Consider the following 14,784-nt stretch of genomic DNA (forward strand, 5'->3'; position numbering starts at 1 on the left):
GGAACCTGGGTCAGCTGTGTGCAAGACAAACTGATAATACAAGACAAGGTTGTATTATCGCTCCGTCCCCCACTGGCTGACTTCTAAGAGAACACTGCAGGTGGACAGCCTGGGGCGGAGAGCTGAGCACCGTGGACAGGCGGTTGTGCAGGGGTGGGAGAGCGTCAGCTGCCCGCTCTGGGTTGTACCATCTCGCCTTTGTCTCAGCACCCCAAGGCATCTTCTGTTGCTCTTTCTGTCTTTTGGCTTCCGTCCCCCTCACTCTCTTTTCCTTGTATTTCTCTATTTTAAGGGTTCCCAACACAAGTTTCCTCTTCCTCCGTGCCAAGTTTTAAGGTAGACACCCATCCATAAGCCCAGGCAGTGTGCCTCATCTGGGAAGTGGAAACATTTTGCCCTAGATCTCCCCTCAACTCTCTTGGGGGGCCGCCTCTGCCTGAAGTATGAAGTTGAGTCACATGAAAGTCAATGATGACCCGGAGACAACACCACATTGGTACCTCAGCAGTGGTGGACAAAAGCTGGGGCTGGGACAGAGAGGTCAGGTGCCAAGAAGCTCATGATCAACATTCCAACAAACAGTGCTACCTCTGAATATTCAAGAAAGGAGAGATTGAACCTGAGTTCAACCGGGGGAGAATGTGAAGCTCATAAACGAGACTGTTCTTAGAAGATCACAAAATGGAATTACTTGATGGAGCCCAAGTGACCACATCATCAAGCGTGCCCCATCTCTCTCCCGTCATACAACAGGGCCCTGGGCTCAGCAAAGGTTGGTCTTGGGGGGCTGTCTCCTCTCTGTGCTGCAGGCACAGTGCCTGGGGAGGCTGGCTGTGGAGCCCCCGTGTATGCCTGGGGCTTTGCCCGGGAGCCCGTCCTATCTTGTCGCCTGACAGACCACTTGACTTCTCTTCGTCTTGGCTCTTTTTCCTACAAAATGCTCCTCAAGGACCTTTTTAGCAGTATGATGCTATTTCTGCCAAGAATTGGGGGACAGAATGGAAAGGTAGAGTATGGGACGAGAGGGGACTGAGGTTCCGGTCTAAGCTTTCCCCTCGTTTACTAAGACTATCATTAACTGTTATTTTGTTTGTCAAAGGACTAAGGACAAGGATCTCTTCCTGAACTTAAAATCCACAGTTTTTTTTTTGGGGGGTGGTGGTACACCTGCTGGTGATCAGGGTTCACCCCTGGCTCCTGGCAGGGCTTGGGGGACCATATGGGGTGCGGATCAAACCCCAGTCTGCCGTGTGCAAGGCAAGAGCCTTCTTGCTGTACTATCACTCTGGCCCTAAAGCCCTATTTTCAAGGGTTCTGCATCTCTTCTGCCCTGAGCCCGGGTGAATGGATGCTGTTATCTGGCTTCTAGCTCTCAGCTTTGGTGGGGCCTCTCCCTGCCCGCAACGTGTGGGAACCGCTGGTTAGTTGCCACAAGAGCTGCCCTGTCCTCTCCCGAGGATAAAAGCCATTTCTCTTTCTACCTGCTGATTGAGAGTTCTGATGATGAGTTATGATAAACTGGTTTTGTGATCGAATCTGTTTGCAAGGTGAGTAGCTGTAGAGTGGAAATAACGCATTCCAGAGCAGGCAGCACTGGTGAGTCAGAAACTAACTGCAATGGAGCTGCAAGTGAGTCAGGGGCAGATGCCCAGGCCAGACTCCTCCAGGAATGCAGACTGCGGAGTCTACTGTGAACTGTGGTCACAGACGCAGGGCAGTCTTGGGGGCGACAAGAAGCCTGGGTCAGCGGGCATGTGGAAGCAGGGCTTTACTTTGGAGTGAGTTTATACATATGTAAAACCAAGGCTGCTCAAGATGTTCGTGTCTCAGGAATATACCACAGGCCGTGACTACAAGGGACCTTAATCATTTTGCTCAAAGAAAAAGGTGCAGCAGGGCCGTCACCGAACTGGGGGCCCAGATGGCTGAGTATCACCATGAGTAACCCTGGAGCACTGCTGGGGAAATCCCAAAGAGAGAGAGAAAAAAAAAAGAAAAAGAAAAAAGAAAAATACAAAGAAAGAATGAAAAAAAAAGGACGAGAGGCAGCAGTGTAAAAGAGATATTACATTTGTCTCTGATTCTATGACCCTGAGAAGTTTATTAATGACAAGAACAAACTGAATCTCTAAGATACGGATCTGCAGGAGGAGACTATTTCCAAATCTGTTTTACCTCAGAACCTTTTCTCCACATGATTAGCATTTAAAACAGACAAAATAGGGTTCTTTTAATTGCAGTGTTTTTGGTAAATGGAATTTCACCAGAAGCCAGCCACCCCAAGCATTACCACATGGGCTGCGGCTGCTTTCCTGCTGTTAGTGGTAGTTAGGACAGAGACCACATACCCCAGAAAGCCTAAAATATCTATATTATTGGACCTTTATAAGAAAAGTCTGCCTACTTCTGATTTTTGTTTTATTTTGTTTTGGGGTGACGCTGGCAGAGTTCAGGGGCTACTCCCAGCTCTGGGCTTGGGGAAACAATGCTGTGTTGGAGGTGGAACTCAGGCTTCCTGCCTGCAAAGTACAGAGTCTGGTCCTTTGCATCCTCCCCCCGCCAACCGAGTCCTGATTTAAAGGAGTAACACAAAGATGAAGAGTCCTGCCAGAGTGGAGAACACTTCTTCTATGTGCGGGCAGGTCACCACTGAACCCCAAAGTGCCAGTCTCTGAGGGCTCTACTATGCTAAAGCTATTTATCACTGAATAATGGTTATGGATAGTCTGGAGCCCAGCCTGCCGCCTGGGTGCAAGCCCCAGCCCTGGCAGAGCAAATTCTTCATCTGTCAAGTAGGAATAAAGAAGAAAACCTACTTCACTGGTACTACCAGGGTAATCCGTGAGAAATGCATTGAGAGGTGCAACTCCTTCAGACTGGTTAGCACTTCATACAGATTGGTTGGCATCCTTTTCAATCACTTCAGATAGACTAAGTTTCGGGTCTGGTGTGGGGGTATGTGAAAGCAGAGGCTGGTCTGAGAGGATACAGTGATACAGGAGGTTAAACTCTACGGTTACACTTTTGCTCTCTCTGGTGCATTCCGATGTGAAACAAAGATTTCTGGAATCTAAGATTCTAAAATTATATGGCTTTAAAAAGCCGTGATTTTATGCTTCTTTAAAGTTAACAAGCCAACAATGCCAGCAACTTTCCTTTAGGCTCTGAGAATGTGTTCTGGAGTTTTTATCTCGAGGGAAGTCTGCACTCCCCCCTCTGCCATCCTTACAGCATCTTACAAAGTGTTGAGATTACTCCTCTGAGGAAAATCAAAGGCTCCCAGAGACTGCGGTAGAATTTGGCTTCTATGTTTAAGAATAACCTTGTCTGAGAATGCTTCCCTTTCTTTATGTTATGAAATCAGACACAAGCACACTCGGAATACAAATCAGGAGCTAGAAACACCCCTGACAGTGGAAGGGAGACCACTGAAGAAGGTCTTGCTTATTCATCCCCACAATTTGCTGCAGAGTGAGACATCAGCAAGCCTAATGCAACCATTTCACAGAGGCGCTCAGAAACAGATGCTGAGAGTGAGGGGACAGGGATTCTGACTGCCAGCCAGGACCCCAACCAGGACCCACAATGGGTTTCCAAGTTATTGAACAGTCAGGAAGCTGCAGAAATCACCCTTGGTTCCCCTTCTGAGCGCTGTCTGGGAATCAGGTCAATCCTTCTCTCCAGGATGAGAAGCTGTCAGAGGAACTTTCTGGTACTGATGTTCTAAGTCTCAGTACTTCAGTGACACTCTTATGAGAAAAATTATTGCAGAGGACTTTCCATAGCTGACTGGTGATCCCTTGAAGATCCCTGAAAATCTTGCCTTGATTATCACAAAATTCAGGATTTATTACTTTGTGCAACTCAAGAGAAAGAAGCTAGGGGGTTGGGTTAAAATAAGAAGTACCAGATTTTATTCAAATAAATTTGGACTCAACTCACCTACTTATGAGTGATTTTCCTTCGAGTCCGAAGGTCACAGAATCAGGTCTGTGGGAAGTCCTTAAGGACAACTTTGAACCCAGTCAAGACTTCGATTAACACTCCATTTAAGATAAAGAGCCTGGAGCCCAGAGGGACACTGGCGTTCTCACAATCAGACAACAAATCAAGCAGAGCTGGGCCTCCAGTTCAGGGCTTATCACATCTCAGGCAATGTTCCCTTCTGAGTTATAGGTCTCTGCAGTGCAATTTTGGACACTGCTGTACTGGCCTTTGTGTCCCCATTTTGCTAAAGGCAGTAACATGAGAGAAAAAGAAATCTGTCCACTACTCTCCCCACCTCTGCCTTATGAACGAGGCGTGCTTAGGATGTCCTGTCCTTTCCCTTTGGTTTCTAATCGTAATTTTAGGCTCCATCAAACAGGATAATAAAGAGTGTGTACACATTAGCAAGGTAAAACCTTTTCATCCTTTTCTTTTCAATCCTCCTCACTGTCATAAATCTTTTCCAGCTGTGCAGCTCCCACCACCATCAAAGGCATTGACTATCACATCAAGGATGCCTTTTAGACTAATCAGTATATTGATCAACAGATTTATATGTCTGGACTGTGCTCTATGTCTGATTCTTGCCATGACCCCCAAGTCTCCTTGTTGGGAGTTGAACAAGAGAGAAACGAGTAAGTAGGAGGAAGACCTGATTAAAAGCAGGTTTAGCAAATATTGGTGAAATTGAGAAGAATCAGTGGAGGTGCCCTGATTTTCTGTAGCTTTAGAAGTTACAGACTCCATGTGTTGGGAGGGACCCTAGTGGGTATGAAGACCAGTCAATTAATTCCACTGCTATTTAATAAGTGGATTATTTGGACCAGAGTGGTAGTATAGCAGGTAGGGTGCTTACCTTGCTCGAAGCTAATCCAGGTTCAATCCCCAGCACCCCACAAAGCCCCCTGAGCAATACCAGAGTGATCTCTGAGCACAAAACCCTGAGCACCATCAGATATTGACCCAGAACACAAAGACGAAACAAAATAAAAATGAAAAATGTAAACATATCATTTGCTTCAAAAAGGATCACATCTTTATCCTTTCTGGGTATTGTAGTAGCACATAGCTACTGGGTATTTCAATGGGACTTTAGGAAGTTTTCAACCAGTAGAAGGCTAAGTCATTTAACACTAATATTCACTCACCTCTGGAGGAATGAGTACCCAATACTGGAAGACATGTGGACACAGGCGACTTGGTTAATACTCATGAGAGCTAGAGAAGGGGTCCCTACTGCGGTATAGGATATTGCTACACAGCACTGACTAACAGAACAAAAGGTCTAATATCTCAAGAGAACCTGGAAGATGTATCTAGTCTAGTTCCCTCAGCTGAGAGTTGGAAACATCCAGGTCCAGAGCATAGACAGGGACCATCTAAAGTTTCACAGAACAAGTCCAGGTCAATTATTCTAGCCTCCCACCCAGTCTCTGCTATGATACAAGTGACTATTAGCATTTATATGCAAATTAATGTGATTATCATTTGCATATACAATGCCTTCTATGTTAACCAGATTCCACTTGAGTTCTCTGGAAAAACACTCTATTGCTGCCAATTCTCTTAAACTCCTTCAGGGGTCAAACGAATGTCCAAAAGTTTCAGTGATATGGGGTTAGAGTGATAGCACAGTGAATTAGGGGGTGCTTGCCTTGCAACACAACCTACCCAGGTTCTATCCCTGGCACTTCATATGGTCATCCAGGCACTCCAAGAGTAATTCCTGAACTAAGAGCCAGGAGTAACCCCTGAGCACCTCTGGGTGTGGCCCCAAAACAAAATAAAACAAAACAAAACAAAAATAAAAAGTAGAAGAAAAATTTTAGCGACAGACACTTGACCTGCGTGTTATTTTTAACTAATTCTGTGGCATCCTGTCTAAGTTGGATGGCACAACTTAAATGGTCAAATACCTTTCTATGCCTGGTATTCAAAGTGGAATAAAAACTAGCCCAAATAATAGGATTTTGCTGCAGATTAAATGAGTGGATGATGATGAAAGCATATTTTCCAAAACGTGAAAGTTAACACTGCATAAAGTTAAGCTGATAATGACATTTGGAGGCAATAAAAACTAAGGAGTGAAGGACATTGGGTATTTTAAAGAAAAAGAAAAAAAATAATACTGGAGCCTATTAATCTACTTATTAACAGATTAATACTAATCCACTGAGTCACAGACCATCAGGTCTAGCCTGCAACACTCCTCCCAGGGCTTGTCAGAGCTGCTGGACCATTAGCTGAGGGGCTCCCACATCACATCAGCCCTACCTCTTCCAGCAGCTGCACAGACATGCAACTCTCCTTTCCATGGAGTCAAAATGCACCTTGTACCTCATTTTATCTATTGGAGCCATTTTGTGTCAAAAATTAGAACGTGACCAATCTAAAGGGCCAACGATTTCTTTTTTGGGGAGGGTGGTATGGTGGCTGGGCTACGTCCAACAGTGCTCAGGGCTACTCTCGGCTCTGTGTTCTGTGCTTAAGGGATGCTATTAAATAGTCTACAAGGCACAGGACCGTTCCCTACAATCAAGAATGATCTGGTCTAAATGTTACTAGTGCTGAATCGGAGCACCCTCACACTAGATGAAGGAGCCATTATGTCAAACGTGTTCTTGAGACATAATAAATGGTCCTTCCTTAATGTACCTTGTTGATCAGAGGAGTAGACCTTTCACCACCCTTCCCCCTCCCTGCTGTCTGTTTCCCTCAAACTGGGGGTACTCGGTAAAGTGGGTAACCTTTCCTGTGGAAGGAGGACCATTTGTGTGCGTGCGTGCACGTATGCACCACCCCTTAAATACCACCTTATAAATATCATTTAGAAACGTTCCCTTTCCTTCCTAAGAGATACTGTGCAACCAAGGGGAACAAGGGAAGGAGGAGACAGGCTGTATTTACTGAAAGCCGCAGAGGAAGCTTGGTAAGTTCGGTTCTCGGTCCCGGTGTCCACTGGGAGGTGGAAGGTGCCTTCGGTGCCACAGGAAGATGAGTTCTGTGGCCAGGCCTGTTTCATCAGCAGAGTTGCTTAACGGAAGACATAAGAAGGGCATTAGACAGAAACAAGAAGTGAGCACCACCCAAGACAGACACAAAGCAAGGGGCTTATGCTGGACAGAAACATACAGCCCACGGGCTCTATTCACACAAACAGGATGGTTTAGCCTTTCTGAGATGGGTGAGAGGGTGGGGGGAGGGCTAACGTGAGTTTCTGAATGAGCTGAAACAGAAAACCAGAATTTATACTGAGAGTCATGATTTTCCACCTACTAACTCTAACAGAAACCATGAGGAAGCCCATGAATACCGCCTTCTGCTGCCTGGCAGTCTGCCTGGGGGCTCGGACATCCCTGAGCTACTTTCTCATTAGTGCAGAGTGGCCTGGTGTCCTTGCCTGTGCTGAGTCAGATCAAATGAGTATTCTTTATGCCTGGGATCTATAATCTAGGGGTAGAGTTAATGAGTTGCTTTCAAAGGGAGACCCCAAAATAACTACCACCTGACATAACCTTGCTGGGCCTCATCTCTGCTAAGGGGCTCTGGTGGCTTCGAGGACATTCCTCCTCCTCCTCTTGCACACATAATAGAGCCAGACAATCTCTTGCATATTCCTGCACCTTCTGCTGATGTGCCAATAGGTGTGCCATCTGTGAGATCACTCATGAATGAGAGATGGCATATTAAGAGATGGCCTTTGGGGGGCAGGGGATGTGGTGGGAGTAGTGGGTTGGGCCACACCCAGCTCAGAGGCTACTCCTAGCTATGCTAAGGAGTGACCCCAGTGGTCCTTGGAAGACCATATGGAGTGCTAGGGACCAAACCAGCGCTTGATGCAGGCAAGGTAAGCGCCTTACCCCCTGTATTAGCTCTCTGGCCTTTAAACCATTGAAAAAGTAAATGTCAAACTTGGGGTAGGTGTGAAACAGGAATGAGGCCAGAGTGGAATCCACTGAGACTGCCCAGACTGACTCAAAGCTCAGTTTGACAAATTTGGAGAATAATGCTTCATAGTAGAAGTAGGGAACAACTGGGAAAAAAAAAAGAACAACAACAAAAAAAAAACAAAAACTTACCTTCATGGTATCCTGTGAGGAAGGAGAGAGGAAATAGGGTTTCAAAGGGGGGGAAATGCCTAACTTTAAAAATATTTTCCTTCATATACTTTTAATAGTGGGGGAAAAAAAGAACAGTATTTTGGGTTCATATACGGTTTGGGGAGTCATGGATATGGGACGTTAAGTATATTAGCAGGAAGTGGGGCTGCACTGGTGGCGGTAGAGTATACTAGACACAATTCTTTAACAAGGAGATGCTGTGAAACAGGGTGGTATGAGATGACAGTTTGCCTAACACTTTAATTCCACCAGGACAAGGATCATCTACCTCTATAGAGATTCCATCAGTGCCTCTGTCTGTCCACCTAACAAGAAAGCCTGGCTCCTTCCAGGTTGGAATTAAGAAACCAGAGGAAGAGGTCCTAGCAAAGGACTACACTGTGTGGGCTGAGCCTGAATCAGGTGTGGAGCTGTTCTGGGCAGACCTGTGCTTGTATTCATGGCCCGCAATATATACAGCAGATGCCAAAAAATGAGAAGAAAATCATGGGCAGGAAAGTGACACTAAAAGGAGAATTCTGGTAAAAGAAATGAAAACCCAGCAGAATTCCATGCAGAGTTGAAGGACTTTGCTAGAAATTAAGACATAGCTCTGCTAACAATGCAGGAGGAAAGGGCTACAGTTTTTAAACAATACCTTGTGTTTTTTCTCGTGGATGGGGGTTGGGGGGCTATGAAAAAATCCAATGAGGACTGAAAGATCTTATCAAAACGTCTCCAAATTTAGAACCTGCCACTCCATGTGGCTGGAAAACCCTGGCCACCCCAAACAAGCGCAACCAGTGGCTCTGACACATTAGAGACTCACGAGCCCACAAGCACTTCAGAGAGCAAGAGGCTTGAATCTGGGTGCAGAGAATTTGCAGAATTTGGAGGTTCTGGGCTGGTCTAGGTTCGCTCCCCACCACCCCACCCCGCCGCAGTAATTTTCATCTTAAGCCAAAAGTCTGACATTAGCCTGAAGGATTGTGTGACAAAGTAAATAAAATTAACCAACGTGTGAGGCCTACACTGCCCCCAATGCTACGGTGGTCAGGAACATACGTGACACACAAGGGTCACGGTTACTGCACACAAGGTACTTATGGTCTAGCTGGGATGCAACACAGCCACACGCCGACAAGAAAGTGAACAAGACAGCATTACACAGAGTCAATAACATTCCAGATTAATCAACAAAGAAGCAGGTGCGCCTGTGCCTTTGATTATGTCTTTCTTGACTCACCATGTGAACTAAACTATACATGTTCATGAAAAAGTATGTATTTTCTTCTGGTTTCATCATAAATACCATATTAGAATTTTCTCTATTCCATGTATGTTTTAATAATTAATAAATACTGGATAAATAGGAAGGCTGAAAACAAGACCACTACATATTAGCAGCCACCTTAATTTTTTATCATGCTGCATCATGCATCATGATAGCTGCATCACTGCCAGTTGGTGGAGCCATTCAGAGTTCAGCCATAGGATGTGGATAGTCCAGCAGACGCTTTTAGAAACATGGGAATAGAGAAGCTGCTCCGGCAGGCACGTTTGCTCTGCCAGGCCATGAAAGGTGCTAAGCCCAAGAAATGCTTCACAGTTTGAACTGATTGGTAAATGCAAGTGTGTCAAACGTTATTTAAGCTGTACACGTGAGACTAGTGTGCTTTATGAACTACTGTATGTGCTTTTCTGAGAGAGAGAGCGAGAGCAAGAGCGAGCGAGGGAGAGGGACAGGGAGACAGAACAAACCCTCGGCAGTGAAGGGCCGTGGCCCACTCACAGCGTGCTGCCCACATCCAGCTGCTGGGTTGTTCACTTCCCCGGACATGGGGCCCTCATGCCCTTTGACACTTGAACAATCTGTTAAGAACATTTACGAGAAGGAGAGGCAGCAAGGGACCATCACTCTGAACAATGCAGTAAGTCAGGAAATCTGAGTTCTAGCCTGGGCTCTGCCACTGGTTAGCTGTGGGACCTTGGGCAAGTCACTGGAGCTTCCTAAGCTTCAATCTCGAGTTCTCATAAGATGGAAATAACAAGCACTCCCACATCACCTCGGAGCGCTCATGGAAGAGTCAAAAATAAAGTGTCACCCACTCTTCCAGGTGTCTCTGCTTTTATCCGGGAATGGAACCCAGGGCCTCGTACCAGCAAAGCCTCTGCTCTACTCCTGAGCCAGTCGCACCCTGGGATTCTGAGTCCTGCTGTGGGTTGACTCTTCCACCCCCATGCTTTGTGCAGCTCCAGTTAAGCTCTCACTGAAATCACTGCTGCTTTCTTACTGCTCTGACTGTTCTTAAGTCTGCCCGTGCTAATCTCTAAACTACGACAGTGGCCTTTCTAAGACCTAAACACAAACCTTTCTTGAAATGTCCCCTGGTTCACTACTGCCTAAGTATGGCTCTCAAGACCACTCATTGAGTCTGAAGGCTGCCTAGACTCTTGCTGCTCCCACTCTGTGATCTCTCGGGCAGCTACACCACCATCGGTGCATCATTCCCAGAATATGCCAAGGGACGCCAAGTGGTTCTGCTCACTCATCCGGGAATGTCTTTCCCTAAATATGACCTGGTAAACATCTTTTAATCCATGAATCAGGAGCTGAAGACTCATCTCTATGATGAAGTCTTTCTTCTCTCTGCCCAGTGTCCACAGCCTCTCAGATATGCCTCGTGTATATCACTCAATAGCTCAGTTCCTGAGTCTTAGAAGCCCTGTACTTGCTGTACTTGCTGGCTCGTCTGTGAACTCCATTAAACTGTGAGCTCCTGCGGCTGGAGTTCAGTGAGTAGGGAGCTTGCCTTGCACATGGCCAACCCAGGGTTTGATCCCTGACATCCCAGAGCACTGCCAGGAGTAATTCCTGAGTGCAAAGCTAGGAGTAACCTCTGAGCATTGCCAGGTGTGGCCCCTCCAAAACAAAAAGAACCCTGTCTTACTGGTCTTTGTATCTTCAAAAGGCCAGCAGAGAATCCGGCACTGAACATTTTGTAAAGAAAAAAAGCTCCAAACATATACTTTAGTATTTTCAGATGCTGGAACTGAAGGGGTGAGGAAGCCCGAAAGCTTCCCTCACTTAGGGAGATTCAGTTCCCTGAGGCAAACAAAAAAAAATGACTTCTCAAAAATGATAAAGAGAAACAAGTCTGTGACTAGCAAAATGGAAAACAAAAATCAAGTTAAAAGAAGACAGACGGTTAGCTTTTAAAGGCCCCTCTGAGTTCCACTGGAATGAAAAGCTGTATCTATGGCCTAGAGACATTAGTAAATTGCCCAAGATCACACAGCTGACAGAAGTGACAAGGAGAATTTTTCATAGCTCATCTCCTGAAAGATGTGCCACACACAAATTCATTTTTCAATATCCACATAATTCAAGGCTTGAAGTTGGCAAAGTGTGCAGAGATGGAAACATTATCTGGAGCAGCCCAGATGAGGGTGGTGGAAGTGTAAGTTCTTCCCATGGTCCCTTCCTGTCTGTGACCGAAAAAGAAAAAAAAAAAGAGGAACCTAGTCCAGTTATACTGCTGGGACCCTCACAGGTGTCCACAAGTTCCTGTGGTGCTTGGGACTGGAGTCCACACTGCCCAGAGAACCCAGCTCTGGTCCCTTGCTCATCAGCATATGTGGGCCTCGCCTCTTACCATCCATGAAATGGATGAAAATGTCCCGAAAAGGAGCCACGTGTAAGATCTGGGCTTAAGGGAACAGATCTTATCTGAAGTCAACCAGTCAAACAAGTCCGAGGCTCTCCCTGTTTGCTGAGGGAGCTGGAGGACCTGATTCTGGGGAAAACTGGTATTCTGGGTCCTTCCAGGCACAATCCCGGCTCTCCTCCACAGGGGAGGCCACACAAACAGCAGAGGAGCCACAAACAAGGCCCGAAATTTGTGCTCGTTCGTTTGAATTCAGCAACCACGTTCGGGTGAGCGTTTCTGACCACAGTCAGACGGGACCCCCAGAGGTGAGGAAGGGGAGAGACGCCTTTTAGTGCCATGATCCTTCACTGCTGCCCTAGGGGACGGTTCATGTGTGTCTCCAACCCATGATTTTGCACCATCAGACATGTTCCTGCATGCTTTAGGAACTGCCGCTGAGCCACCTGGGGGGGAGCCCAAGCCTAGGGGGTGGGGTTTGGGGAGGAAGGGAAAGGAGCGCTACTGTTGTTACGAGATAACACATTCATAGGCCATAATACAGATGAGGAAAAATAGCTCTCCTACCATAAGCTGAGTGCAGGAACTGAAACTCTGTTGGATAGAAATGTTAGTTGAAATTACCACTAAGAATTTGTGCAAAGTAGTACACATTGCAGTTACAAAACAAACTTTGTCTTAAGACAGCAGTTTCCCCCAGGCTACACAGAAACAGTGACTTCAGAGGGTGCAAAGTGCTCTACCCTGGAAAGGCGACAGACTTGCCATCAAAGAAATCCTCTGCACACAGGAGGGACACCTCCTCAGTGGCAGTGGCATCCTCCGGCAGCCGGTTTATAAGCTGTCTAGACATGAACAAGTCTAAGTTTCTGCTTTGTTTGTCCTTGAAAAGAACAAGTTTCCCCAAGCACTGCAGAGGGGCATCACATGTGACAGGCTTTATGTGTGGGAGGAATCGGAGGCTCAGAGATGATACCATTGTCTGGGGTCTCTGAAGACCTCTCCATAAACCCCGGAGCTAGGACTAATGCAGAGGCACTTCACTCCCTGGTGGTGCAGAGGAAGGAGCATAGGCTGTGTGTAAGAGAGACTGGGTTTGAGTTCCATTTCTACTGCCTTTTCCAGCTTTGGGTAAGTTATTTTTCTTTCTCTGGTTACTGGGCCACGTCCAACTCGGGGCTCTTTCTGGGGGTGCCTGGGAGACCATGTGGTACTCCAGCCCCTTGAACATTCTTGCTGGTCCTTAGGCACGTTTAATCTCTCTGAGCAAAGCTGGAGGAAAGCAGCTTGAATTCGCAGGACTAAGGAAGAGAGTGCCTGTGACAGTGTCTGGTATATGGCAGGAGGTCAGAAAACCCAACTGTGCTCAGGGATCACTTCCGGGGGCCCTTGGAATGTTGGGGGTCAAAACTGGGTCAGGCACATGGAAGGCAAACTTGAACCCTGTTCTCTAGCCTCCAATACATTTATTTGCCCTGTCAAGGCTCCTGTGAAATCAAGAACAACAGAAGATTTATAAACAGACTTCTTGTCAGGAGATATTTCATTTTGATCTGTTATTATTTATTCCTGCTTATCCTTTCTCTTCATTTTCAAGTCAGATTATCATTAATATGGCATATCGTTTGGTTTCCAACTTCTGAAAACAAAGACAGGTTCTTGGTTGGTCCCGACCTCCTACAGGGCCAAATAGTTCTTAAATAAGATTCTGAAAGTCATTAAGAGCTTGGGAAAAAAGTCCCCATGAACGCACAGTGCTTTCAGAACCACGGTAGGTGAAATGTTTCCCTGAATTCTGGGCAGATGGCATTTTGGGTACTCTGAGATGCTAAAAATAACACTCTAAAGCCACTTCTTGGTCTCCTTGAAGAAGGTGAGAGAAACTTTCTTTTTTTATCCTTTTTTTTTGGGGGGGGGGTCACACCTGGCCATGCAAAAGGCTTACTCCTGGTTCTGCTCTCAGGGATCATTCCTGATGATGCCTGAGAGCAAACCGTGAACTGCGTGCAAGGCAAACACCCTACCCTCTGGGCTATCTCTGCAGCCCGAACATGAGAGAAATTTAAACAGGAGAGCCTAGCTCCTTTGCAGGTTTCTATTCTGTGGGTATATCCCAGTATCACAAATGGCTGCTCCAACAGGTAACAGAGTGTGAGTCATAACGCCCGTTCTCAGAGACAGCTCCTGGAGGGCAAGAGTTCCCTGCCACTGCCAGGACACACGGTGAACACAGAGGCCAGTCTCCAATATGAAAAACAGACGAGGGCAAGGGCAAAGGATGTGGCTCAGTAACATAGTGCATAATGAGGTCCAGGACTTAATTCCTGACTGCACATGTGCAGAGGAAAACAAAAACTTTAAAAGATTTTGCATATGTGTGTGTGCGTGTTGGGGGGGAGGGGTGGCAGTTAGAGAAATGGCTCACTGAGCTGGGGTATGTGCTCTGCATGCAAGAGTCGCAGATTTAATCCCTGGTACCATATGGTCTCCCAAGCACTGATGGGAATAAGTCCCAAGCACTGAGTAGCCCCTGAGCACTGCTGGTCATGGCCCAAAGAGTGAAAAGTCAATGTGGAGATACTATCCTAGGTTTTTAGTCCACATGTCACAAATTCTCTGAGGACGACTGCAGTGTTATCAATGGGAATGGACTATAATTTCTTCCAGAGTGCTCTGGGGAGAGCAAGAACAAATTAAATGTCTGTGAAATCATACATTTATGGAAGCATTTTAGGAGTTAACTCCACTTATTTTTATAAAATAATTTATTAGTATGAACTGTGTGGTGGTGGGGGAACTGTATGGTAACTTCATGATCTATGTGTATCTGTTTATGATGTGACTTCAACTTCTTTTTTTGGGGGACGTTCTAATTTTGGATGACACCTGGCAGTGCTCGGTGGCTCCTACTGGCAATACCTGGGGGATCGTGTGGTTCTAGGAATCAAGTCTGGGTGTCTTGCATGCAAAACATGCACTTAGCACACTGACTTATTTCTCTGATCCATGATTTTTACCTTTTTTTTTTG

The 14,784-nt window shown here is 46.2% G+C and overlaps 1 protein-coding gene across 2 annotated transcripts in view; it reads right to left on the minus strand.

The window, feature by feature from the left end:
* The window catches only part of FAM168A (family with sequence similarity 168 member A), a 173,690-nt gene that overhangs the window by 9,519 nt on the left and 149,387 nt on the right, over positions 1 to 14,784 (minus strand). Inside the window, exons 4-5 of one of the 2 annotated variants that reach the window (XM_056115887.1) lie at positions 12,323 to 12,349; positions 6,895 to 7,020 (exon numbers count right to left, since the gene is read on the minus strand). In XM_056115887.1, coding sequence (XP_055971862.1) covers positions 6,895 to 7,020; positions 12,323 to 12,349 — 153 coding nt within the window. The remainder of the gene's footprint in view (positions 1 to 6,894; positions 7,021 to 12,322; positions 12,350 to 14,784) is intronic. The other variant, XM_056115888.1, reaches the window with a different exon arrangement.

The sequence above is a fragment of the Sorex fumeus genome, unplaced genomic scaffold, assembly GCF_029834395.1.
Source record: "Sorex fumeus unplaced genomic scaffold, SorFum_2.1 ptg000030l, whole genome shotgun sequence".
Lineage (NCBI taxonomy): Eukaryota > Metazoa > Chordata > Mammalia > Eulipotyphla > Soricidae > Sorex > Sorex fumeus.